The following is a 23755-nucleotide window of genomic DNA, read 5'->3' as shown; positions in this document are numbered from 1 at the left end:
ATCATCAGAATGGGCGGGGGGGGGGGGGTATTTTCAAACTCAAAATACCCCTAAACCCAACATATACGGTCCATACTCCATCCTCTATCCCCCACCCCAATCCCAGCTCCATCAACCCACGAGTCCATCCACACGGGGATGGGGCCAATATGATCTGAATGGGCCAGCCAACCAAAGCCCACCCCATGAACCCGGAGGCGCTGCTTCCCCCACAGCCTGCCCTTCATGCTTAAGCCCCACACACTATTCCTGGGGAGAGGAGAAGTGCCAGCCCCAACTCCAGCCGACCCCCAGGACCCAACACCTACAGAGACTACAGAGACTACAGAGACCCCCCCCCCCCCCCCCCCCCCCCCGCCCCCCAAGAGCATAGCAAGTAGCCACCAAACGCTGCACCGAGGTCCACAAAAGTCCCGCCCCAGCAAGGGCCCCAGACCCTGGTGCCAGACCCAGCAGACACCTCACCCCAGGGACCCACCAGACCCCTAAGACCCAGGCACCACCACAACAGCTCCAATGCCCCACAGGACAAATCCAATGGACCTCCACCCCCACTAGGATGGAGCCAATCAAAGGAGCCCAGAGAGATTGATCTATTGTGGATGCTGTTTCAAGACAAATATCCATCCATCCATTTTCCATCACACTTATCCCTGTTGGGGTCGCGAGGGGTGCTGGTGCCTATCTCCAGCTGTCCAAGACTAGTATAATCTAACAAAAGATCTCTATACTGATTAATACTGAGATTTTTTTTTTACTTTTTCTATTCATAAGGATAGTTTTCTTAGCGATACATAGGACAGTGAAAGCCATGCAAACTGATGTTTTTTTCCAAAGTTCCAAAGTATGTGTGACAAATTCCAGGAAAATGGTACTAGCCCAACTCCATTCTCCCAAGGCTGGGACAGAGAGGGTTATGTTGTGGGGCTGTCGTTCAGCAATTGGGCTCAGCTCCTTAGTTCCAGTGAAAGGAACTGTTAATGCTTTAACATTTAACATTTTGACATGTATGTGCTCTGAACTTTACAGGAACAATTGGGGACTGGCATCAACATGATGAATGAGTTTGTTGTGGAACTTTAACACAATAGAATGGAAAGAATTAGAGCAGAGACTGCTAGCCAGCTCTTCTCATTCAACATCATCGTGACCTTAGTAATGCACTTATGTGAGAATGGTCACATATTCCCGTGAACACATTTCTGAACACTTTGGAAAGCCTCCCATGAACAATTACAGCTATTACAGCTTCAAAAAAATTTGTATTAAACACTATGGATGAACAATGGGATGTCACTCAGGGTTCTAAGTTTCTGAAGGCCGATGTGCAGATACTTTTGGCAGTATAGTATCCAAAGTGAGAATTGTTTCACCTGGTGAAACACTTATTTTCCCAACTTTATTTTCATTGCAGATTTGGATTGAAAATACAATTTGGATATGCACATAAGACTTACATTTTGAGTCCCAAGGTCTTGTGGCAAAGTCTGCCAGTTTACATCTTGCAATACTAGTGTCTTATTAAAACCTGCAAGAAAACATTGCATCCAGCCACATATGAAAGCAAAATAGTTGTTTGAATTCTGTGAATGAGGTTATTAAACTAACCTGGCAAGCCAGATTGATAATTTGTAGCACTCTCTGTTCTGCACCTGATCAATCTAGAGCTGCTCCCATCAAATCCATTCATGGAATGGAGGGACATTCAACAGAACTTTCTGAGCTGATTGGGTGAAGTGACCCCTGGTACCACTGGTTAAAGGTTGGTTTTAGCCAATCACGGTATCGAATAAAATTGCCTTAAACAGAGGGTGCCATGAGAAACCCCAAGTTACGCTGGTCAAGGAGCACTTATTTACATAGCGACATTCACAACAGTCGTGGATCCTTACAAAACCGATGGGATAGCAGCAGCTACGTGTGCGCCCTGCTCTGCCTTGTTTATTTTGGTTTGGCTGTGGGCTTGATTCCTCTTGCTTTCATCACAGCTGTATGTCACGCCCTAAACTATAATATTGCAGCGTGATTGGCCCGACCTGTTTTGGTTGGGCCATGGATGGATGAGGCGGGAGCGGGACAAGATGGATTAATGTGTGTTTGTAAAAGGGCAAATTCACAAAATCACAAAATTCACAAAGCACTAATCGTCTTTTACAATTAATTTTCAGTCATTTCTATTCATACTTATTAATTCCTTTATTCTGTTTAATACATTTTTATGTACCCTAACAAAAAATATTTTGTTTTGGTTTGTCTGTTACTTTTGAACTTCCCAGTAGTTTAGTGTAGCTACCCTAAATACTGTTAAAGATTTGTGAGACAAAAAAGGACAGTATTCTTGTGGTCATTGCCTGACTCTTGAAAACTGACACAAATGAGCCTTACTTGGATGGCATCTTGTTCACCTCCGGTTTCCTTACCAGTAGTGGTAATAAATGTGGGGGGCCCTGCCCTACACCCTATGTTTAAAAGTGACCTCCTTTTTTACAAGTTTCCCCAGTACTAAAATATCAGTGAAGACAGGCACACCTAAAAGCAAAATTTGAATATTGTGTAAGTGCAATACTTTTTATGTTGCTATTTCCCCTTTCTGCACAGTCTCCTATCCGTATTTATTTATTTCAGATTATTACCTTTGTGTATCTATATGTTTCCACTTACGTTTCATTTGCTGCTGGGTCACATGAATTTTCCCACTGAGAGATAATAAAGATCCTTTCTATTTCTATTTCTTGTCACTAATTTCAGGAAGTAAAAGTCATAGATAGATAAATCATGCATAGAGTAAAAATATGTCATGCCTTTATTTCTTATACATATAATTATGAACATATAATTATGGCCTACCAAACGTGACAGGTGTTCAGGAGACAGTCATTGACACCCTCCAAAGCAAGGATGAGCTACAAAAGGTCATTGCTAAAGAAGCTGACTGTTCAGTGCCGGATTCAAGCAAATTCATAGAATGTTGAGTGGAAGGAAAAACTGTGTCTTCAGAGGACTGTCAAGCAAAATGTATTCAACAATTTGGGGGAGCTTCACAAGGAGAGGACTAGGGCAGTAGGCAGCACACCATGATCCACTGCCCACTGATGACCCCTACACATGGGCCACAGATGTTGTTTTCTTCATGTCATACCACCTGAGCCAGAGACTGGACTGTTGCTCAATGGTCCAAACACTTCTTTTCAGATGAAAGCAAATTCTGCATTTTATTTGGAAATCAGAGTCCCAGATTCTGAAGGAAGCATCAAAAGACACATAAACCAAGCTGCTCTAGGTCTAGAGTGACATTTTCAAAGTTAGTGATGGGGTCTGGTCCACAGGGTGGCCTGAAGTCCACAGTCAATGCAGCCATGTAGCAGGAATTTTTAGAGCACTTCATGCTTCCCTCTGCCGATAACCATCACGAAGATGCCGATTTCCTTTTCCGGCAGAACTTGGTATTGGCCCAAACTGAACGTAGCAACAGCTAGTTCATTGTGCTTGACTGACCAGCAAGCTGGCTTCACCTGAACCCCATAGAGAATCTATGGAGGATTGTCAAGAGGAGGATGAGCGAGACTAGACCCAATAATGCAGAAGGCCTGAGGGCTGCCATCATCCTGGGCTTCCTGAACACCTCAGCAGAACCACAGGCTGATCGCCTCCATACCACGCCACATGAATGCAGTAGGCTAACTCATGAAAAATGAGCCCCGACCAAGTATTGAGTGCATAGAAGCCTGACATGTCTGTTAATGGCATCGTTTTTTTTATTAATCTTATGTAATATTTGAATTTTCTGAAGCACTGAAATATCTGTAAGCCATAATCATCAAATAACAACAAACAGGGGCTTGAAATTTTCGACTCTCTGTGTAATGACTCCATAAATGAGTTTCTGAAATTTGTGGAAAAAAATAATTTTTCACAATATTGTAATTTCGAGAAAACAAAAAAAATAAAAAATAAAAAATCTACATGCAGCTGTATAAGATGTTTTTTGTCCAACACGGAGAAATCACAGCTGAGCAGCTCCCACCGCTTCACCTCCCGCCGCGTCTGGAGACCGTCACGCGGGGGCGGCGCGCGCTGCTCCGCTCCGCCTCTAGTCGCTCGCGCTCTGCCTCCACAGAAGCCGAAGGAGGAAAAACACAAGAAAAGGAAAAAAAAACCTCGTCAGAGCCGCAACGGAGAGCCGAGCTTACAAACGGAGAAAGAAGGACGAGCAGAAGTACGCGAACCGACGCTTTCATTTTCACCACCAACAGCCGCGGAGCCCCCAGAGATGTAGCTGTTTGCTGAATGTCAGGGTGATTTTTGTTGTCTTCAACAGGTCCCCATCACCATGAGGAGCTCCGCCGGTAGACACCTGTGCTTGCTGCTGCTTTTCTTCCCGCTCTCGTGGGCAGAGGACACGAAGAAAGACGTGAGGAAGAGCGAGAATGTCACAGGTATGGATGCTTGGCGGCGCACTGCAGATTTCTTTGTTCCCTGTTGTTATCCGTGCTGAGTGGGAGCCTGAAGGACACCTGTTCTGCGTAAAGTCTGCACAAACTGGACCGTACCCTGCATAAAGCTGGTTATTTATTTAGTCCGCCTGGCAATAAAGCCTCATTCCTAACAAACTTGTAAAAGTCTGACGAATGAGCTCATCTTCTTTTCTGTGGCTTAGAGTGAATTGATTTGAGCTGTTTGTTGGAAACCATCCTGTATTTGTAAGCGGACAGTTTTCTGGGTTTTATATCTCATCCAGAGATACAGTGAGCTGTATTTACAGATCTGATTGGCTTCTTGGTTTTTGTGGGTGCAGAATAAGTTTACAACCTGCAAACACTCTCCAGAGCTCTAAATAGCCAGAATAGCATAAATAAACTATAAAATAAGTGTAAGGTTTCATATAGAAGATCCAGTAGGACGTTTAGTAGAATTGCAAATCCACTTCATTCACACTTGAGAATTTAGACTTTTTTGTGTGGAAAGGAATCAAAGCATTTCTTGTCAACATACAGGAATTCTCACCTTAGCTATTATTTATTTTACTTTTAAATAAACAAATGCTTCTGATCAAGAATCTTTATTGTCACCACGGTGACGTTTTTTTTTAAGACAGACATGGACACAGATAACATAGCATGCTGACAAAAACAAGGGTTTTTGACACTTGACAAATGATTTGCAAGATTGAAATAATTTTTAAAACACATGGCATACATATAAAAGTTTGCTTTTTTAAAATGTAAGTTATTTTTACTCATGGACTTTAATGCATGATGAGATATAGATAAATCTCGATGTTTTCTTTTTAATAATTAACTAAATATTCAACAAAATAGTACCTAATAATAATGCAACAACAATAATAATAACAACAACAACAATAATAATAATAATAATAATAATAATAATAATAATAATAATAATAATAACTAGAATATGTTTACAAGAAAAAAATAAAATAAAAATGGAGTGATTAAAATTCATGAATTTTGTACTGTTATTGTAATTTTAAAATATCCTTGACATATTGTAGCAATAATCTGGTTATTTGTGGCTACTAGATTTGTTGTTTTATATCCTTAAATTTACTCATCACTTTTAAAAGCACAGTTTTTTCTAAATAAAAACAAGAAAAATCCTTAAAAAAAATTCACACCTTTATTGTGGCATGTATATACCCTGTCTAATGGTGCATTCACACCGAACGTGAATTCAGCGACCATGTCGCCACTTGTGCGTGCCGTGACACTTTCAGCCTCCTCACTCAGAGTTCTCCTGGCTTGGTTTGTTCTGGACTTGTCCCTGTAGTAATTATTGGTTGAGTCATTCCACTCAGGCCGACCGCCACTATCTGCTTGTCTTCCAAGTTGACAGTCACATTGTCCCTGATTGGTTGTCACAACGCAACATGACACAGCTCCAGCCACTGTCTCTTTACATATATCGCATGTATCACTGGGATGCCATGGAGTCTAAAGACATAGGTAAAAGCTACCTCGTTTTTTTTTGGCTGTGGATGGCGGTTTGGAAAGAATCACAAGGTGGCAAGCTTTGGAGAACTGCTCCACTACATACTGGGGCGCAGGAGTTAGGGAGTTTGTCCTGTAACTGGATGGTTGCTGGTTCGATCCCCCGCTCTGACCTTCTCAGTCGTTGTTTCCTTGTGCAAGACACTTCGCCCAAATTACCTGCTGGTGGTGGTCAGAGGGCCCGGTAGCACCGATGTATGGCAGCCTCGCCTCTGTCAGCCTGCTCCAGGGCAGCTGTGGCTACTAACATAGCTCACCACCGTCAGGGTGTGAATGACTGATTATAGTGTAAAGCACTTTGAAGTCGTCAGACTTGATAAAGCGCTATACAAGTACAAGCCATTTACCATAATAGGGCATTCCTCAAATGGTGTCAAATTACTGTATTTAGAGCAGTGCAGCGCGCATGCATCAAAGCCGTCTTGTGGTCCTACAGAGCAGTAAGACTTTAATATTTTACTTGAGTCAAATAGTGACCAGATCTTTCCTGAAAATCGTCTTAACAGACATTATGGCAGCAACAAAGCACCGCTGTGTTGGTATCTGCCGGAGCGACTCTCCATATGATGATGGGGACCATATGGAGTTTTTTTCATTGATTTACCAAAACCCCAAAGGATTGCAGAGAAATGTCAGTGTTGGTCAGGAGCTTGTAACCAAGAGGACTTTACTGAGGAATCTGACCAAAGACACCTACACTCACCGGCCACTTTATTAGGTACACCTGTCCAACTGCTTGTTAACACTTAATTTCTAAGCAGCCAATCACATGGCGGCAACTCAGTGCATTTAGGCATGTAGACATGGTCAAAAGAATCTCCTGCAGTTCAAACCGAGCATCAGTATGGGGAAGAAAGGTGATTTGAGTGACTTTGAACGTGGCATGATTGTTGGTGCCAGAAGGGCTGGTCTGAGTATTTCAGAAACTGCTAATCTACTGGGATTTTCACGCACAACCATCTCTAGGGTTTACAGAGAATGGTCCGAAAAAGAAAAAACATCCAGTGAGCGGCAGCTCTGTGGGCAGAAATGCCTTGTTGATGCCAGAGGTCAGAGGAGAATGGCCAGACTGGTTCGAGCTGATAGAAGGGCAACAGTGACTCAAATAACCACCCGTTACAACCAAGGTGGGCAGAAGAGCATCTCTGAATGCACAGTACGTCAAACTTTGAGGCAGATGGGCTACAGCAGCAGAAGACCACATCGGGTGCCACTCCTTTCAGCTAAGAACAGGAAACTGAGGCTACAATTTGCACAAGCTCATCGAAATTGGACAACAGAAGATTGGAAAAACGTTGTCTGGTCTGATGAGTCTCGATTTCTGCTGTGACAGTCGGATGGTAGGGTCAGAATTTGGCGTCTACAACACGAAAGCATGGATCCATCCTGCCTTGTATCAACGGTTCAGGCTGGTGGTGGTGGTGTCATGGTGTGGGGAATATTTTCTTGGCACTCTTTGGGCCCCTTGGTACCAATTGAGCATCGTTGCAAAGTCACAGCCTACCTGAGTATTGTTGCTGACCATGTCCATCCCTTTATGACCACAATGTACCCAACTTCTGATGGCTACTTTCAGCAGGATAATGTGCCATGTCATAAAGCTGGAATCATCTCAGACTGGTTTCTTGAACATGACAATGAGTTTGCTGTACTCAAATGGCCTCCACAGTCACCAGATCTCAATCCAATAGAGCATCTTTGGGATGTGGTGGAATGGGAGATTCGCATCATGGATGTGCAGCCGACAAATCTGCGGCAACTGTGTGATGCCATCATGTCAATATGGACCAAACTCCCTGAGGAATGCTTCCAGCACCTTGTTGAATCTATGCCACGAAGAATTGAGGCAGTTCTGAAGGCAAAAGGGGGTCCAACCCGTTACTAGCATGGGGTACCTAATAAAGTGGCCGGTGAGTGTACATGTGCTCTCTACATTTCCTGGGTGGTAAGGAGCCAACACTGAATGTCCAGACTTAACCAGTGACTGCAGTGTCTGTGCAGGTAGGCTACGTTTATTTGGCTTTTTCTCAGCAGAATGAAAACATCATCATACGATCCATGAGGGCTGTTCATGTGAGCTTCAGTGTTGCATAGTCCACTTATTATAAGTGACTTTGGGCTGGTTTTGCTCTCTAGTTTGCACTCTTCTTGTCCGCTTATCTGAAAAACCCGGGCTGTCTCTGGGGAAATGTGACGTTATTTGAGGAATGCTCCATAGAGAGACAGACAGATTTGTTTTTTGAAATGGGGAGACCAATGACAAAGTATTTCTAAGACCATGCGTGAATGGGGATGGAGAGAGGTTTTATGGGAGCTGAAGGAGGGTGATGGGAGCTTTTGTTTCAGGCACAGATGGTAGAGGGGGAGATATAAGACGCAGTTCCACTGGCCCTTCTCATTTTCGCCCGCCTGACTTGGCTCCTCCCATAATTGGATTACCTTCGCCCATTTTGTGAATCGGGCCTGTCTATTTTTACGTTCTTGGGGACAACGTGTAGTTTGTTCAGGTTTTCACCCTTTTAGTATTGTTTATTAGTCTGTTGATTCTGTTCTTTTCTTCTCGTTTCCTTTCATTATTTAGTATTCTGCTCTTTATGGATGTAGTTAGTTTACTCCCTTTGCTGTTAGATCTTTGTTTTCCTGCCTGTCTTTGGTTAAGTGAATCTATCTCGTCGTAGTCTGTGTATTCATTGTATGTGTAGATCATTGTTAGGTTCTATTTTCCTCCCTGTCTCCTGCCATTTCACTATCCTCCCTCTCCTTCAGCTCATCACCTTGACTTCAATCAGCTGTTGCTTCCCTAATTGCCTCCACCTGCTCTCTTCCCTCCTTCCCTCCCTGTTTTTACCACTGGCTTCCCCCCTTGTCGGATCCTCCGTGATGCAACCACTATTTCTGGTCCACTTCTTGTGCTGTTCCTAACCCTGGTCATCGTCTTACCTGTAAGTGTTGCTCTTATCATTTCAATAAATCTTCATTTTCACCCCACCATGTGGCTGCTAAACTGTCATCTGCATAATTCCATCTACTACTTATCAAGACATGACAGTTATTAGTGATGGTGAGATGATGCATTGATCCACTTGAGCCAGTTGCTTCAGCAAAGGGTTCATATCAAGAGGCTTCATTTGCCCCTGAAACCACCTAGTGGCCGAGTGCATAATCACAGTCAGCAATATAATCTGTGAGGCTTACCTGTACTTTTATCCTTTAGGACCCTTCGAAATAATTAATAAAAAAAGTAATAACCATTAGTTTCTCTTATGATTTATCAAATGTGTAAAATAAATTTTTTTTTAACGTGTTCTGTGTGTATTTTTTTCTAAGAAAAGCACAATTTTATATGGCTGGCTCTGTATGTCACTTTAGTAAGAGAGCATGGCAAACAAACAGTGAAAGTGCTTGTGCATCTTGGACAATGATGTGCAAAATGGGAGATTTTACTCAGAAATAAGAGTTTTTCAACAGTTTTGGGTTTTAATCGATTTTCTTTTTTTTTTTTTTTTTTACAGTACTTCTCCAGCCTTTGATAACACCCTTTCACAGGGCATGCACAAAAATGCAAGCACAAGTGTAAATTTAGGCGCATTAGTTTTTGCTTCTCCCGTACTCCAGTGCATTTCCAATTCTGCAAACACTGGGTTCTGAAAGGTAGCAATGGACTTAAGCAGTGGCATCTGCGGTTAGAGATAGCATTTTTCTTCCCTCCATCACACTCATGTCCAAATGATGCCACCGTTTGCTACCTAAGATAAAAAATGAAAAATTACCTCCAGTGATATCTTGAGGCGGAAGCCTTTGAAATTTCCTCTGAGCTCTGTCTAGAACGCATAATTGTGATGAACTCTGAGGTCAGTCTCTTAATTACTTCAGTGGCTTTAGTTTGGCTGAAATAAACACTTAAATCTAGGGTCGAGGAGGGTAGCTAGGGATAGGATGTTCATGAACTGCAAAATGTGAAGCTTTTCCCATAGCTGCCTGGTGAGGTATAACCTGACCCTAGCCAGATGGATTTCGCTCCGCTTAGCTTCACTCACATCCATCTGGGACCTCTCCATAGAGAGTGATTTCTTCAACCAATTTTTTTGTCTAGCCAATCAGGACGCAAGGCTGGAGTTTCATAGATGTGACGTAGTGGAGAAGCGACCGTGACGTAAGACTGTTTTGATTCAGACAACAATGGCGGCTCACATCGAGGAAGCAAGCGTTAACATTGATGCTGCTATTTCTTCCGTGTTGTCCAATCAATCTACCTAATATTGTTTCATTAAAAGAACATCAGAGAACGCCTCTGAAGGCTTTTGTTGAAGGGTTTTCGCCCTTCTCCCGACCGCATTTGGCAAGTTTTGTTTTCTGGGGCGCGCCCGTGGCAGAGCGTTTAGCATGAACCATGTTAGGAGGCCTTTAGTCCTCAACGGGTCGGCCCGGGATCGACTCCGACTCGCGGCGCTTTGCCGCCTGTCTTCCCCCTCTTCCTGTCAGCTCACTGTCAATAAAACACGTGCCACTAGAGCCGCAAACACATAAAAAAAAAAGCTTCAGTGTGAGTGGTTGAAATAGCACGTCGATAAAGATGACAGACAAGTGGCTTATCCAATCATATGCAAGGATTTTTGATAAGGCCCAGCCTTCAGAAACGCCATACCTATGGATCAAATCCATCTGGCTAGGGTCAGGTTAGGTGAGGTAGTCTACAACATCTAATGCTGCTGCTGGCTTTGTCATCTCCTCCTGAAGGCTTTGCTCCAACATTTTCATCAGGTGAACCATGTCGTCATAAAATGTAGACGGCAAAGAAAGGCACCCTCCAACAATGTTGAGCTTCTCTGATGTTAATAAAGGGATGTCAGTTTGTAGACCTGCAATGCACCTCACCTATTAATAAATTAGGAAACAGTGAAAAATACAGTTCTTGATAAACAAAACTAATTAATCTCTATGTTAGATCTACATAACCTTATTGGGATAATCCAAGTTAAAATCCTTCTCTTCCTACCTGGCTCCGTCCTCTATCCTCTCCTCAATCTCTAATCAGGTGCAAAAGTGCCGATTAGATCCCTTCTTGTGTTAGTTTTCCTCACTCTATCCAATCAGCTTTGATTGTGAGAACACTAAAACAGAACCTCACTGCTCATTGGATGTCTGACACATAAAAGTAAAGGCAAAAATGTCTATCAATGAACAGCTTTTTCTGTTATCTCTCTTTTTTAGTTTGGGGACAAGCAAAGACCAGGCGACTATTTGCAAGGCACAAGATTTCTCCAGCAGAACATGCTCGCATTATTGTAAGTTTTTGTTTATCCATTTTCTTTGGACATATTTATTGTCAGCTGCATGTAACACCTCTTTGTCCAGTAAGCCTTCAGCTCCTAGGAGATCCAACTCAAAAACCTTGTCACTTCGTTCTCCAGTGTCCACTCTAGTTGTTAGATAATCAAGAATACCAAATTAAAATATTTATATTTACCTGGTAAATTGTGAGTTTTGATGCCAAAATCTGCTGAACAAGCTTTTTAATTCAACAACAAATAATCCCAAATTCTTATATATGTTTTTTTTTTTAAGACATAGTGAGGTCAAAAGTGAGTAAGCATGAGTTCTTCCAACGTTAACTTCTGCATGCTTGAACAAAAAACATGTGAATGGACTGAATGTAAAGCCCAGCCTTAAGGAACTCCCAAGTGTAAAATAACCTGACGGATCTAATTGATTGCAACATTTAAGCCTAGTCTACACGTAGCTGGATATCTGAGAAAAAGGATAAATTTTTATGCCGTTAGCCCTCTCATTCACACGTAAACTGTACTTTACATCCCTAAACGCAAATGATTCTGAAAACTCCGGCCAAAGTGGAAATTTCTAAGAACAGTTTTTTTAGCCTGCGCTTTTCCATGACAAGATGGAGTTTTAGGGTCCAACGCATCATGGCGCTGACGTCTACTGTGCGGCCATTGTTATAGACTTGGCCATACAGTGGAGTAAATCATGAAGTCTGACAGAGAGGAGCTGATTTAAATGTTGTTGTGATTGACTGATTACTATATGAGTCTAATCAATGTTAAACTGGACAAATACACTAAACTACGGCATCTCTGGTCGTTTATTTCCAAAAGACACCTAGACCTGCACAGCATTTCTTGTTTTCATCTCATTAGTGAGACTTCAAAGTAATAGCGTACATGAAACAGTATAAACGTTACAGCTGGATGCTTTTTATTTGGTGCTTTTTACAAGCCCAGCTGCTCCAATACATTAAGGTCCAAAGAAGGAAAAGTGCTTGAAGGCCTTATTTGCAGTAATGCGGATGCAGAACACCAACACTGGCTGATTTCAGCACTCCTCAGATGTTAAGCTATTGCATACTGAACGATTGCTTTATTTGGTGTCTTCCTTTCTGGGTTGCAAGACATTTATGGTGATAATTAGTTGGGCTGACTTGATAAAAAGCTTTAAGCTCTTTTTTATGATTCATGCTGGCTTCTACTGTGTTCGGTGTTCATACCTGCATAGATGGCTTTTGCACCACTATGTTAGCTCAACGCAGGGGTCTTCAACCCTACTCCTCAGGACCAACTGTCCTGCATGTTTAGAATGTTTCTGCTCCACCACACGAGTCAAATGGCTTCTTCAGCAGCCATCAGGGGCTGCAGAGGCCTGTTAATAACTCATTAACTCAATTCATAACTTCCTGTTGCAGCTCAAGCATAGCTGAATCCCTCTCCTTGTATTCTCTAGTGATGGCATAAAGACGTAGAAAAGAACAGAGCTGATGAGGTGATAGACTAAAGGAATACAGTTCAACCCATCTATGATTGTCTTATTTGAAACAAAAATATATAGCATTGTTACAATATCAACAATGACACTGAAAACTCAGATTTTCTCCAGCACAAATACGTTTCCCCTGCTTATTCTTTCTGTAACATTTTAAGCTTCTGTCTCTATTTAAAGGAGCAATAAATAAAATGTAATTATTTTTAATTGAAAAATAGTTTTGTGAAGAACCAAAGGAATCTTTTTAGATGGACTATGGTATGAGATTGCACACCATCTCTCTGTGTTGTTCTCCAGTCTCTTGTTTACATAGCGGGGCAGGCTGTGTGTGCGTGTACGTGCATGTGAACAGCTGCCACTCAGGTTTAGCTCCTCCTTGCCCTAAAACACCGCCTTCAGAGCAGCGCAGCGTTGGAGCAACATGGCGGAGAGCACCCCAGCAGATCAAAATTTTCTCTTGCTAACAGCATTATAAAGTTATGACTTACTTCTTCACTTGAAATATTTCTAACAAAGGTGAGGCTGTTTTGTTGTGTTTTTATCTTTAACAAATATGCCCATAGGAGGCGACAAGTGAGAACAGAAAGGAGGGGCCGGATGGCAGCTATAGTGGAGGTAGAGAGGCGGGGCTTGTCACGTCTTGTTTTGGTCTACAGTGCTCAGGCACCACTTAGTGGTGAAATATCGCTTATTGCTCCTTTAAATGTGTGCTTGTACTGTAGGACTTTGGTGGAATTCGGTGAGCTTCTCTACATTATCAGAACTTCATCAATTTTCCCTCCACTGGTTCCGTTTCAGAGACACAAGTCCCACATCATGCCCCCAGCTCGTCGCTGCGGCCGCCTGATGGAAAACTGCTCCTCACACATGCCTTGCTGCGACCCCTGCGCCTCCTGTCGCTGCCGACTCTTTAACACCATCTGTCACTGCTGGAGAATAAACCCCCTGTGCTTGAAGAGGACCTAGAGGGCGTGCGCACAGATGCTCCCCTGTTACACGTCTTCGCATACAGTGGAGTTTTCTATATTTCTGCGTAAATGTGACCTGGAACATCATCAAATGGCTGAGTGCAATAGCTGTGAATAAAATGGTGAAGCTGTACAAGGAACAGGAATGTTTCTGAAAGTTGCTAACTGTCCCTGTATGCAGCATTAACGGGCTCATAAAAATGTGACACTTGCTACATGTCATAAAAAGTACAATGTTGCCTGTATAAGGAGCTATTGTTATACACTGGCAGAATAGGGTGCCTTTAAGACCCAGTCATTAACTGCCCGTTAGATTACGTCAGTGTTACTATCTACAGTGAGTTGTCTTACAAACATGGGACAGTTTAATGTGCGACAGCTAAGCTAGAGATTGCCTTAAAAACAGGGATGGGTTTAGTGTGAGCTTTCACAGCAGGAGGGATAGCACGATGAAAAGGATCAAAGGTTGGCTTTTGTGCTTTCTCATGGTTCTAGACAATAACATAATTGTGTTTGATTTTCAAGTATTGCTGCTTTTGAATATTTGTATGTTCTCTTCTCTCCTGTTACTCTTTCGGTAAACCCAACATTTATTGTACAACTTCAACGTCCCTTCTTAAAGACTCACAGCGGAAGCGATGTGGGAAAAAAAAATCATTCATAGGTACATTATTATTTTTAACTGCTTGCACATTCGTGTGTGGTTTTATGAGTTGACATGACATTATATTTTTGCTATCTAATAAATGCGTTGTAAGCTGATGATGTTGCTGAGCTTTTTTTTCCCAGCTGCAATATCCAAATATCACCATAAAAACTTTCAATCATCCTACAAGGAAATATTTTACATTTCTGGGGAAAAAGAATCTGCCAACTCTTACAGATTTCTTAACATGGTCACACTTGTGTCAAATAAGACACATCTTTAAACAAGGCAAATCAAATCTTACTAAACCCAATATGCAGTATTAAAATGATGATTTCATTTGTCATTTGGGAAATTAGCTATCCAAACCAACATTTCTTCTGTGGCCTGAATGATGCTGGGCTGAGGGAGGGGAAGGACGGCTGAGCTCATTCAGTTGAAAAGAATCTGCCTTGTTTTCCAAGTTTTTTTAGACTCAAGCATGAAAAGGTTTGAAGGTCAGCGAGAAATGGTCCAGCTGTGTTCATGTTTATGGGCAGAGCACGAGACTAAAGGTGGGTGATAGGCTGACTTAAATCTGTCAGCGGGAAACACAAGAAATCTTCTCCATCGAGCACCAGATTTTGGCTGCTGCTTTCGGGCTCAGTTGGACGCTCTCTCAAAATAAACTAAACTGTTGATGATCAAGCTTCCCAGCTGCTCAGACACTTCAGAGAGGTGGGCCGTTTTCCTTCACAGCAAATCTGTTTGAGAAAGGGTTTAGATTAGGTGATGAATGAAGTCATGTCATCGCTCCTCCATCTTTAAGAATTGTGCTGGCTTGCCACTCGGTACATCGTTCCATGCTGCAGAAAAAATTTCCTGCAGAAAAAATCCTGGTCTTCTTGAAAGATGACCATTTTACCTGTACCACTATTTGAAGGAAGCGTGTAAAGAGTGGCGGTAGGATTGGAAATTGATTTTCAATTGGTGTCACTAGTTTACCTTTAATACTCCCAGGCTGTAGCTCTGTGGCCATTACTGATACAGCCAGAGGGCAGTCCATCTTGTCCCTCAGGAGTCACTCTTTATCAGTTCATAAAACCTTTTTGAAGAATCCATCTTCAGATTTTTCTTTGCCTAGTCTCGATGTTTGAACTTCTGTGTCTTGTTTAGCGGTGTTCAGGTTTCAGCCCTGCTTACATTGGCCTCATCTCTGAGCACTGAGCAGCTCGTACTTCTGACCACTCCAGACAGGTTACAGTTCTGCAATATGACGTCCCTGAGGTAAACGTTTTATTCATCTCTGATCTTTGTCAGCTGGTTTGCGTCTTTTTCCACAGCACACTTTACGTGAAACTGTTATTTGCAACAAAACATTTGATGGCTCTTTGAGCTAACCCCAATGTTGTGGCAATTTAAAGAGTGATGTTTCCCACTGAAAGATTATCCATCCATCCATCCATCCATTTTCTGATCCGCTTAATCCCTCATGGGGTCACGGGGGTGCTGGTGCCTATCTCGAGCGTTCACTGGGCGAGAGGCGGGGTACACCCTGGACAGGTCGCCAGTTGGTCCCAGGGCCTGAAAGATTTTATATATATATATATTATACAATTCCAGAAAAAAATTTTTTTGCCCCAGTTTGCTTGAGGGATGGAATCAGCATAATAATTCTGCACACCTTGATCATCTATGTTAAAATCAAATAAGTTCAACTGTTTGGGTCAACAGTGGAGCAGGAGGTCAGCGTTTGTCCTGTAACCGGTGGGTTGCCAGTTCAAAGCCCTGCTCCATCCATCCCAGGTGTCCTTGGGAAAGACACTTCACCCACTTTGCCTGATGGTGGTGGTCACAGGGCCCAGTGGGGCCGATTGTACGCCAGCCTCACATCTGCCCCAGAGTAGATGTGGTTATATTGTAGATCACCACCATCATTGTGTGAAAGGGTAAATGACTGAATCTAGTGTAAAGTGCTTTGGGGTAAAAAAAAAACAAAAATCTGTCTGATGTCAAAAATGCCATTTGGCATCACTGCAGTGTGAAAGGGAACCCCAGTTCTAAAATACTTGGAGGATCTGGATTAAAGAATAAAGGCTGGCATTCCAACTGAGGCCAACCATTTCAACCTGATTTAATGTGACAGCCTTCTATTTCATTTCACTTTTCCAATGTTTTGTATATGCTGTTGTTGGCTTTTTGAAGTTCTCAAGCATGAGTGGGTGTCTGTATTTTAGAAGTAGGTGCAGAAGACTGCTGACAGGGATCACTTTATTTATCCAGTTTCTTCACCTGGAACTAATTTATCAAGGAGAAGAGCCGAAATGTGTTTCCCAGAAATTCCCTCTGTGGGTGAGAAAACAAGAGCAGCTCAAAAAACAAGAGCAGGCACACATTCAAACTTCTAAATGTGACACGGTGTGTGTGTTCTCTGTAAGCTTTAACATAAAGAGGGTACGGTCATGTCCATGACTTCAAAGATCAATTGCAAAACTATTCATTTATGTTCAACTTTTTAGTGCATTACATCCACCAACTTTAATCTATTTTATTGAGGTTGTAGGCTGTAAACCATCACAAAGTAGTGCAGAATTGTGAAGTAGAAGGAACATAAATAGTTTTAAAAAGGTTTTTACAAATGGAAATCTGCATTAGTATTCATCCACCTTTGATCTGGCACCCCTAAGTAAAATTTAAAATGTAATTTGATGTCAGTATAAATGCAACTGTTCTATGCAGGACTCAGAGGTTTATTAGATAACATTAGAGAACAAACAGCATGGTGAAGACCAAGGAACCCAGCAGACAGGTCAGAGAGAAAGTTGTGGAATTCATTCAGTGATGGTCTATATAAAGTGAAACTGCAATGCTTTTGTCTGTACCACTTTGGATTTAAAGACAGAGATGGAATACATGATGGGCAAGATTTGCTACTCAGTGGTATCTGCTCCATGTAGCCACACAGTAAATATGATCAACCACCTGAAATTAAAACAAGAGGGATCTCTGAGAAACTAATGGAGACACTGACTAGAATTTCTAAACTAGATTTTAAATACATTTAAATGCAAACACATTTCAATAAATGTGTATGCTAAAATGTGAGTACATTTGTTTCATCAAAATTATTTTTACTACTTTATCTGCAATTTATCTTGTAATTTATATATTTTTGAAAGTATCACGCGTCTATTCATGATTCAGGTGACCAAGTACTCCACTCACACCAAGCAATAGCTTCTAACGACCCAGGACAGTGATTGGTGGGTCACTGATCTGCCTCTAACTTGGTATGCACCAAGGAGGATGGGCCTTTGATTTCCTTGAAAACAGCAGCACTCCAACTGCAGGTTGCTCAAGTGTGAGCTGCCAGAATTAACAGACGGCTGGATAGATGTCGAAAGGGTTTCAGAAAAACTGAGCAAAAGTCCGGTTGTATCTGGTTCAAGCCTGTTTGCTGTTACAATGACCCGGATAACTGAGAATTTGCACAGGCATATATTTTTTTTATGTATTTTAATGCTTATTTAATGTTCAGATTTTTACTATTTTACAATATTTTACAACCAACCAGGCTTGGGTAGTAAAATGTCCGAGCCATAAACATTTCAAGAAGATCTGTTCAAAAAGCAGACTTTTCTCAGCAAGTTCAGCTCAAATGGACTCTTTTACAAATCATGACTAGCTTAAATGTAGAGGTTCACGCTCTCTTTGGTTAGCAGCCCAGGCTGGATCTCCATGCCTTCAGTGGTTTCTGAAGGACCACAGCTCCAATCCAAGTGTTTGTTTCCGTTCAGTGATCCAAGAGCAAGTGCTGGTGGCGAATTATTTACCCGGAACATGAATCTGGAAATAACACAAACCCAACAGATACCTGTTACAAAACTCAAAGAGATTAACTAACTAACTTGCTATGAACAGTCAAATTAGTCAAATTCAAAAAATGAAAACATTTCTGTAACTCAATTTACTAAGTTATACATATATTGATTAATTAGATCACTGATGTTTCCAAGCCTTTATTTCTTTTAACTATATTGGTTTTCTACCAACATCCTATGAAAACATGACAAAGATTAAGATTAAATGATTACATCAGAACATTTTTAATACAGAAAACTATGTTTAATACCTGCCTAAAGGTTATTTTCAAGGTACTTTTAATCTGACAAACAAACCTCATCGCCGTATTCTATTTTATGGAATACAGCTGGATTTCTTTGCATTTCATGCAATCAAACACTTAGCTAAATGAACAGGTTGTAAAGTAGATTCAAAACATCAGAAGTGCAAATAAACAGTTTACGGCTGGGGTCATTACCACCTTTCAGTTTCCCCCATAGTGCCAAAGGCAATATTTCATCATATATATGTCTATGGTTGACTTTGGAAGACTTAAAAAGCATGATATGGAACATTTAAAACACCCACCTCCATTGAAATAGAAAAGGAAGACATCAATGTCAGTATTTAACATTTTACACTGTACTGCATGACACTAGTAAGGTCAATAGCCTACCTATGTGTCCTCATGAAAAATGATCTATGACAGCATTGCCTCCTCTAAACACAAGCAGAAATCAAGGCAGCGCGGTGAAGTGATCCGATTTTAATAAGAAAAATAAACAGAACTTACAATGTTGGTATGAAGACCAGGCAGGACAACAGAGCAACATGGAACAAACTCATCGGAAGAGACTAGCAAAGAACTAAAACAACCAGTGAGGCTATATGGAGAATGAGCAGAGCAGGAACTTAAATATCAACCAGGGGAAACAGAGATAGACATTCATTCTGAAATGAACAAAGAACACAAAATTAAAGTCAAACAAAACCCTTGAAATGTTTAATTCATTTATTTAAAGGCAAACTTAATTATTAATAGTAATTGTGTACCAACGCGCGCCTGTGCTTTTCATGGGTACTGCCATCTGGGCATCCAAATAAGATAAGATAAGATAAGATAGGCTTTATTGATCTCACATTGGAGAAATTTACTTGCCACATCGGCTCATTGGTCAATAAATAACGCTGTCACTCAAACCAAGCAAGAATATTCTTAATCGTGACGTACCACCTGCACCATGCCCCGGAACAGAGTATAGATTTTATGCATGACCCGACCCAAAATCTGAGCCGGCTTAGGCCTTGATGTCACGTAGGACGATCGGATGAATGTCGGACTTGGCTCAGGCTCCAAGATGTTTGTTTCTTTTCTTTTTTTTTATCTCATGCAATATATGAGCTCATCCTGCAGCTGCGGGGGCGGCAACAGATAGTGCATCTGAGTCTGTTCTGCACGACACGCACATCTGGGCCAGACCTGCCCTTGTCCAGTGCTCGCCGTGGAGTGCACTGTGCTGACTGAGTGCGGTTAAACAATGCAATGGTCCGCGCCACACGAACTCACTGCATCTGGTTGCAGTAATTTATTTATTCACGTCAGGTTTTCTTCAGGCGTGGGCACACAATTCATGTGTGTTGGTTGGGCTTGATGGGGTCGGGTCAAGCTGGATGTACTGGGCCCAATCTATACTCTAACCCACAATACGAACATGTAATTGATCCAAGGCAATAGATCTATGCAAGGGAAGGTCTATTTTAAAATTTTCAAAGATTCCCCACCCATCGAAAAATGCAGGTTTGTGAGAACAGGGAGCAAATGTTTTAGGGGTGTCAGGAGGTTCTTATGTAGCAGGTGTCAGTTAGGAACACCATATGTTAGACTAAGCATTCGGCACATTTACATGAAAATGGTTGTAAAACTTTGTTTGACTTTAAATAAGAAACTGAACTCAAAGCAAGAACTACGAAGGTGAGACCTAAAGAACATAACAACAGTAACGTGATCAAATCCCAAACCCGTCAGGATCATGACATAAAGAGAAACCTAAAAGATAAAAAAGGTTGTCTTATATGCTTTTAGGCACACAAAGGATTAACCTTTCCTTTTCTCTTTTGTGAAAACAAAAGAGAGTTGCATTTTCACAATTATTTTGCAAGTTCTTGGGTGTGTGCCGGCTCAATCCTGGCGGTGGCTTTGCGGGGCCTGGGCCCCGTGTCCATTGAACATGAAACAGTCCCTGAATAAAATCTAATAAAGCTTTATGCATATATAAATCAAGCTGAGCACTATGACAAAAGCAGTAACGCTCCACTTGTGAAAGTAAAATCGGTTGGGCTCTCTTTGGCATTAAGACGTCAATTCTTAATGCTACACTGCCAGACAGGACACATGTAAAAAACTAAAGAAAATAAAGAAAAGGCAACAGAGTTGCTCCACAGTGCTAACCAGTCAGTTTCACACCAAATGGTAGCTGTGGGCGTGGCTCCACCTCAGCTGAACTCCTTTTTAGCTGTCCTGGTAAACATGCTGTTATCTGATCAGTTAACGATTCCCATCTAATGTGAGTTTTGTATTGGAAAAGTTTCCATCACTGGCTCACTGTAAGTCAAAGATAAAGATGACTTGTTTAAAGTCATCATCTCTGGAAAGCAGAAAACAGTTCTCAAAACCCTTTACCAGATGAATGACCCATGTTATTCTCTACGTCATAAAACCTATTTAAACTCACAAAGTTATCCTTTGTGAGCCAACTACAGGCAGCTCTGTGGAGATTTCAATAAATATGCAATTTTATTTAAAAAAAGACACTCATTCTTGACCTAATAACAGAGTACTGTTATTAAGTCAGCAACGTTCTACTGATGTACTCACTATCCCTCCTCTCTACATGTCCAAACCAACTCAGTCTGGCTTTATCTCCAAAACATCTAACATGCAGAGCTGTCCCTCTGATGGACTCATTCCTGATCCTATCCATCACTCCCATGAGAACCTCAGTGTCTAGGCTTTCCTCTTCCCTCTCTGCCTACGGACACATCCTCCTCCTCGTGTCAAGAGGAAACAGAAACCAAGAACTTAAAGAGTGAAGAAAAGAGTCTGAGTGGGGGCGCTGAGGACGGTAGACACAGAATGGACACACAGAGGATCTAAATACAAACAAAAACACAAAGAGCTGTAAGTAGGGCTGACAAAAAGATTTTATTTCAAGTTGTTGAAAATATTCTATTATCTTAGTTAAGAGCCCATTAGGAAATAAAACAGCTAATTAAAATATGTTCTTTAAACAAATAAAGAGTAAAGACAATTGTTTACAAATGTATTCGTTCTAAACAAAGGTGAGCAGAGGTTAACTGCTTATCTTTCATCTTCACCAGCTTGCCTGTCCTTCAGACCTTCACTGAAGCAAAAGACAAAGAACATGTAGAAGAAAAGAAGGTATTAGTTTTTCACATGTGAGGTAAAAGCTACCATGCTGCGTGTTATTTTGTATGCTGGTGGACTTACTACACTGGCTGGGGATCTCCAGTGGTACGTAGTTCTGCTGGCAGAGATGAACAAACGCTGCTGCTAATCGGCAGGGCGCTTTGGAGGAGCTCAACTCACACACTGACAGGAACTGAGCAGGATCCACCTGAGCATACAGGAACCGTGATGTAAAGTCAGCTAGATTCCCACATTTAGCTGCTTTTTAATCTCCTAAAGGCTCTGTCTTTGGCCAACATCAGGTTATACAGTGCCTTGCAAAAGTATCCAATAATCTTTTTTATGTGTTATCAGGCAACCACACTCTTCAGTGTTTTATGCAATAGACCAGGGGGTCCCAAAGTGGGGCTCGCAATATGATCCGGACTTCACAATGTCAGAGATATACTTGTTTTAATGTAGCAAATTTATGCCTTCAGTTGTGGAAAAGGATTTTTTTCTTGCAAATATGTAAATTGAATCAAAAAAAAGTTTGTGGACATTTTATGCATAATATTGTCTGAAAACAACTACGAAAAAACAACTAAAGCAAGTTACATTAAAAAAAACTGAAATTCTTCAGCATATTTGGCCTAAGTGAAACTCTGGAGCCACTGGTTGCAGACTCCGGTGCTAGACAAATCTTTTCACAAGGTCCTCACATGCAGGTTTATCAACTTCCCTTCTAAATTGATCTCCAACAAGCTAAACAGTGGATGAAGACTGCCTAATGTATTTGTCTCTGTACCTACCACCCTGAAACAGGAACTCAGAGGGGAATCAGCGGAAGAGAACAGAGAACCACAACTCGCCGGGCTGACAGCTGCTTTGGAAATTCGCTGCTCTGTTTCTGTGGATTTACTGCACCTTGGCTTCAGCTGACGACACAGACAAACGGGACCAATGAAAGCCAAACACACACAGATAAATTAAACTCCACCAAAACAAAACATTTTTTACTGATCTTACCTCCCAGCTGTGAAAAAACTCTTCCAACGTCCTAGCTTGCGATCCATCAGGCAAAGGGAAATCATTGCCCGCATCGTTATCGTTAGTCCCAAAAAGTCCAATGGATGCACCTGTGCAGTAAAAAGAGCAAATGTGTGCCTTTACATTCACACTGGAAACCAGATGTTTACATTCATAGCATAAAAAGCTATTTTTTCTTAGCGTCTGACACTGAATCAGACTAAACGTTTCCTTCTTTAGCGCATTTAGAATTCTTGAAAATATTTCTATTTCCTAACCTGACTCAGTACCACCATTTCTGCTGCGGTGAGACACGCGGCCAAAGAAACCCAAAATGTCTCACCCAAATAAGAGCAGTTGAAGTGCATTTGTGCTAAATACAAAGGGAATTTAACGAAAGCTTTAACAAAGGAATTTAGCTTTCTGCCGATGTTCCCACTCTGACCTACGGCCATGAAAAATGCATCATGACCTCAAAGAAGGAGATCCCAGTCAAAATGACCTTACCTCGAACGGTGACCTAGGCTACATCCAAACAGGGCTGAATACCCTATATGCACAGAAAAGTCTGAGCGTAAAGATGAAACCGCACCAAGCTGGAGGAATCATAATAGCTGTAGTGAAACCTATGCCATGTCAGTGACTGGCGTGATGACACTGCCGCAAATTTAAGAAGGAAGAAGAGCAGGGTGAAAATAACCAACGCAAGAGAGAAAAGAGCTGTTTGTGTGGACCGTTGACAAGGTGGTCCACATTTCCTTGTCATGAAACCTATCCACTCAAATGTAGTCGGTTTCCCGGCCACTTCATCTAGATTGGACCGCCTCTAACGTTTGTTAGATACAGCAAAACCCGTCCCCATGTGGCCTTAGCCTAAGAGACAAAGTCTGGAGCTTTATCAAATGGGAGATGCTTTTTTTGTCTCTCTTGTTGTGTCTCTGCTCTGTCTTCTCTAACCCCCAGTCGGTCGAGGCAGATGACCGTTCATACTGAGCCCGGTTCTGCTGGAAGTTTTTCTTCCCACTGTCGCTTCATGCTTGCTCAGTATGAGGGATTGCTGCAAAGCCATGGACAATGCAGACGACTCTCCCTGTGGCTC

At 41.8% G+C, this 23755-nt stretch overlaps 2 protein-coding genes across 3 annotated transcripts in view; one reads left to right on the top strand and one right to left on the bottom strand.

Moving 5' to 3' along the window:
- The first annotated feature begins 4046 nt into the window (after positions 1–4046).
- Positions 4047–14515, top strand: asip2b (agouti signaling protein, nonagouti homolog (mouse) 2b). Of its 2 annotated transcripts, none has more exons than XM_036137905.1 (4): positions 4047–4216; positions 4319–4436; positions 11235–11296; positions 13584–14515. In XM_036137905.1, exons 2-4 carry the CDS (start codon positions 4331–4333, stop codon positions 13749–13751), a joined length of 336 nt encoding a protein of 111 aa, XP_035993798.1. In that variant the 5' UTR covers positions 4047–4216; positions 4319–4330; the 3' UTR covers positions 13752–14515. The 2 variants fall into 2 exon arrangements, with proteins under 2 accessions (XP_035993798.1, XP_012716403.1); XM_012860949.3 differs by having other exon boundaries at positions 4055–4216; positions 11223–11296.
- A 6889-nt stretch (positions 14516–21404) lies between these two features.
- LOC105925175 overlaps positions 21405–23755 on the bottom strand; it is a 66177-nt gene continuing 63826 nt past the window's right edge. The window contains exons 71-74 of the mRNA XM_036137904.1: positions 22657–22766; positions 22440–22565; positions 21730–21856; positions 21405–21622 (exon numbers count right to left, since the gene is read on the bottom strand). Coding sequence (XP_035993797.1) covers positions 21612–21622; positions 21730–21856; positions 22440–22565; positions 22657–22766 — 374 coding nt within the window. The 3' untranslated portion in view covers positions 21405–21611. The remainder of the gene's footprint in view (positions 21623–21729; positions 21857–22439; positions 22566–22656; positions 22767–23755) is intronic.

This window comes from Fundulus heteroclitus, chromosome 6 (genome assembly GCF_011125445.2).
Source record: "Fundulus heteroclitus isolate FHET01 chromosome 6, MU-UCD_Fhet_4.1, whole genome shotgun sequence".
NCBI classification, from domain to species: Eukaryota; Metazoa; Chordata; class Actinopteri; order Cyprinodontiformes; family Fundulidae; genus Fundulus; species Fundulus heteroclitus.
Note: the sequence above shows the minus strand (reverse complement) of the source record. Positions and strands in the feature narration are given on the sequence as shown.

Bases quoted from the DNA above. Each gene is read 5' to 3' on its own strand.
- asip2b (XM_012860949.3), top strand. From the start codon at position 4,331: ATGAGGAGCTCCGCCGGTAGACACCTGTGCTTGCTGCTGCTTTTCTTC. The intron at 4,437-11,222 runs GTATGGATGCTT...TCTCTTTTTTAG, and splicing joins GAAGAGCGAGAATGTCACAG to TTTGGGGACAAGCAAAGACC. The intron at 11,297-13,583 runs GTAAGTTTTTGT...GTTCCGTTTCAG, and splicing joins CAGAACATGCTCGCATTATT to AGACACAAGTCCCACATCAT.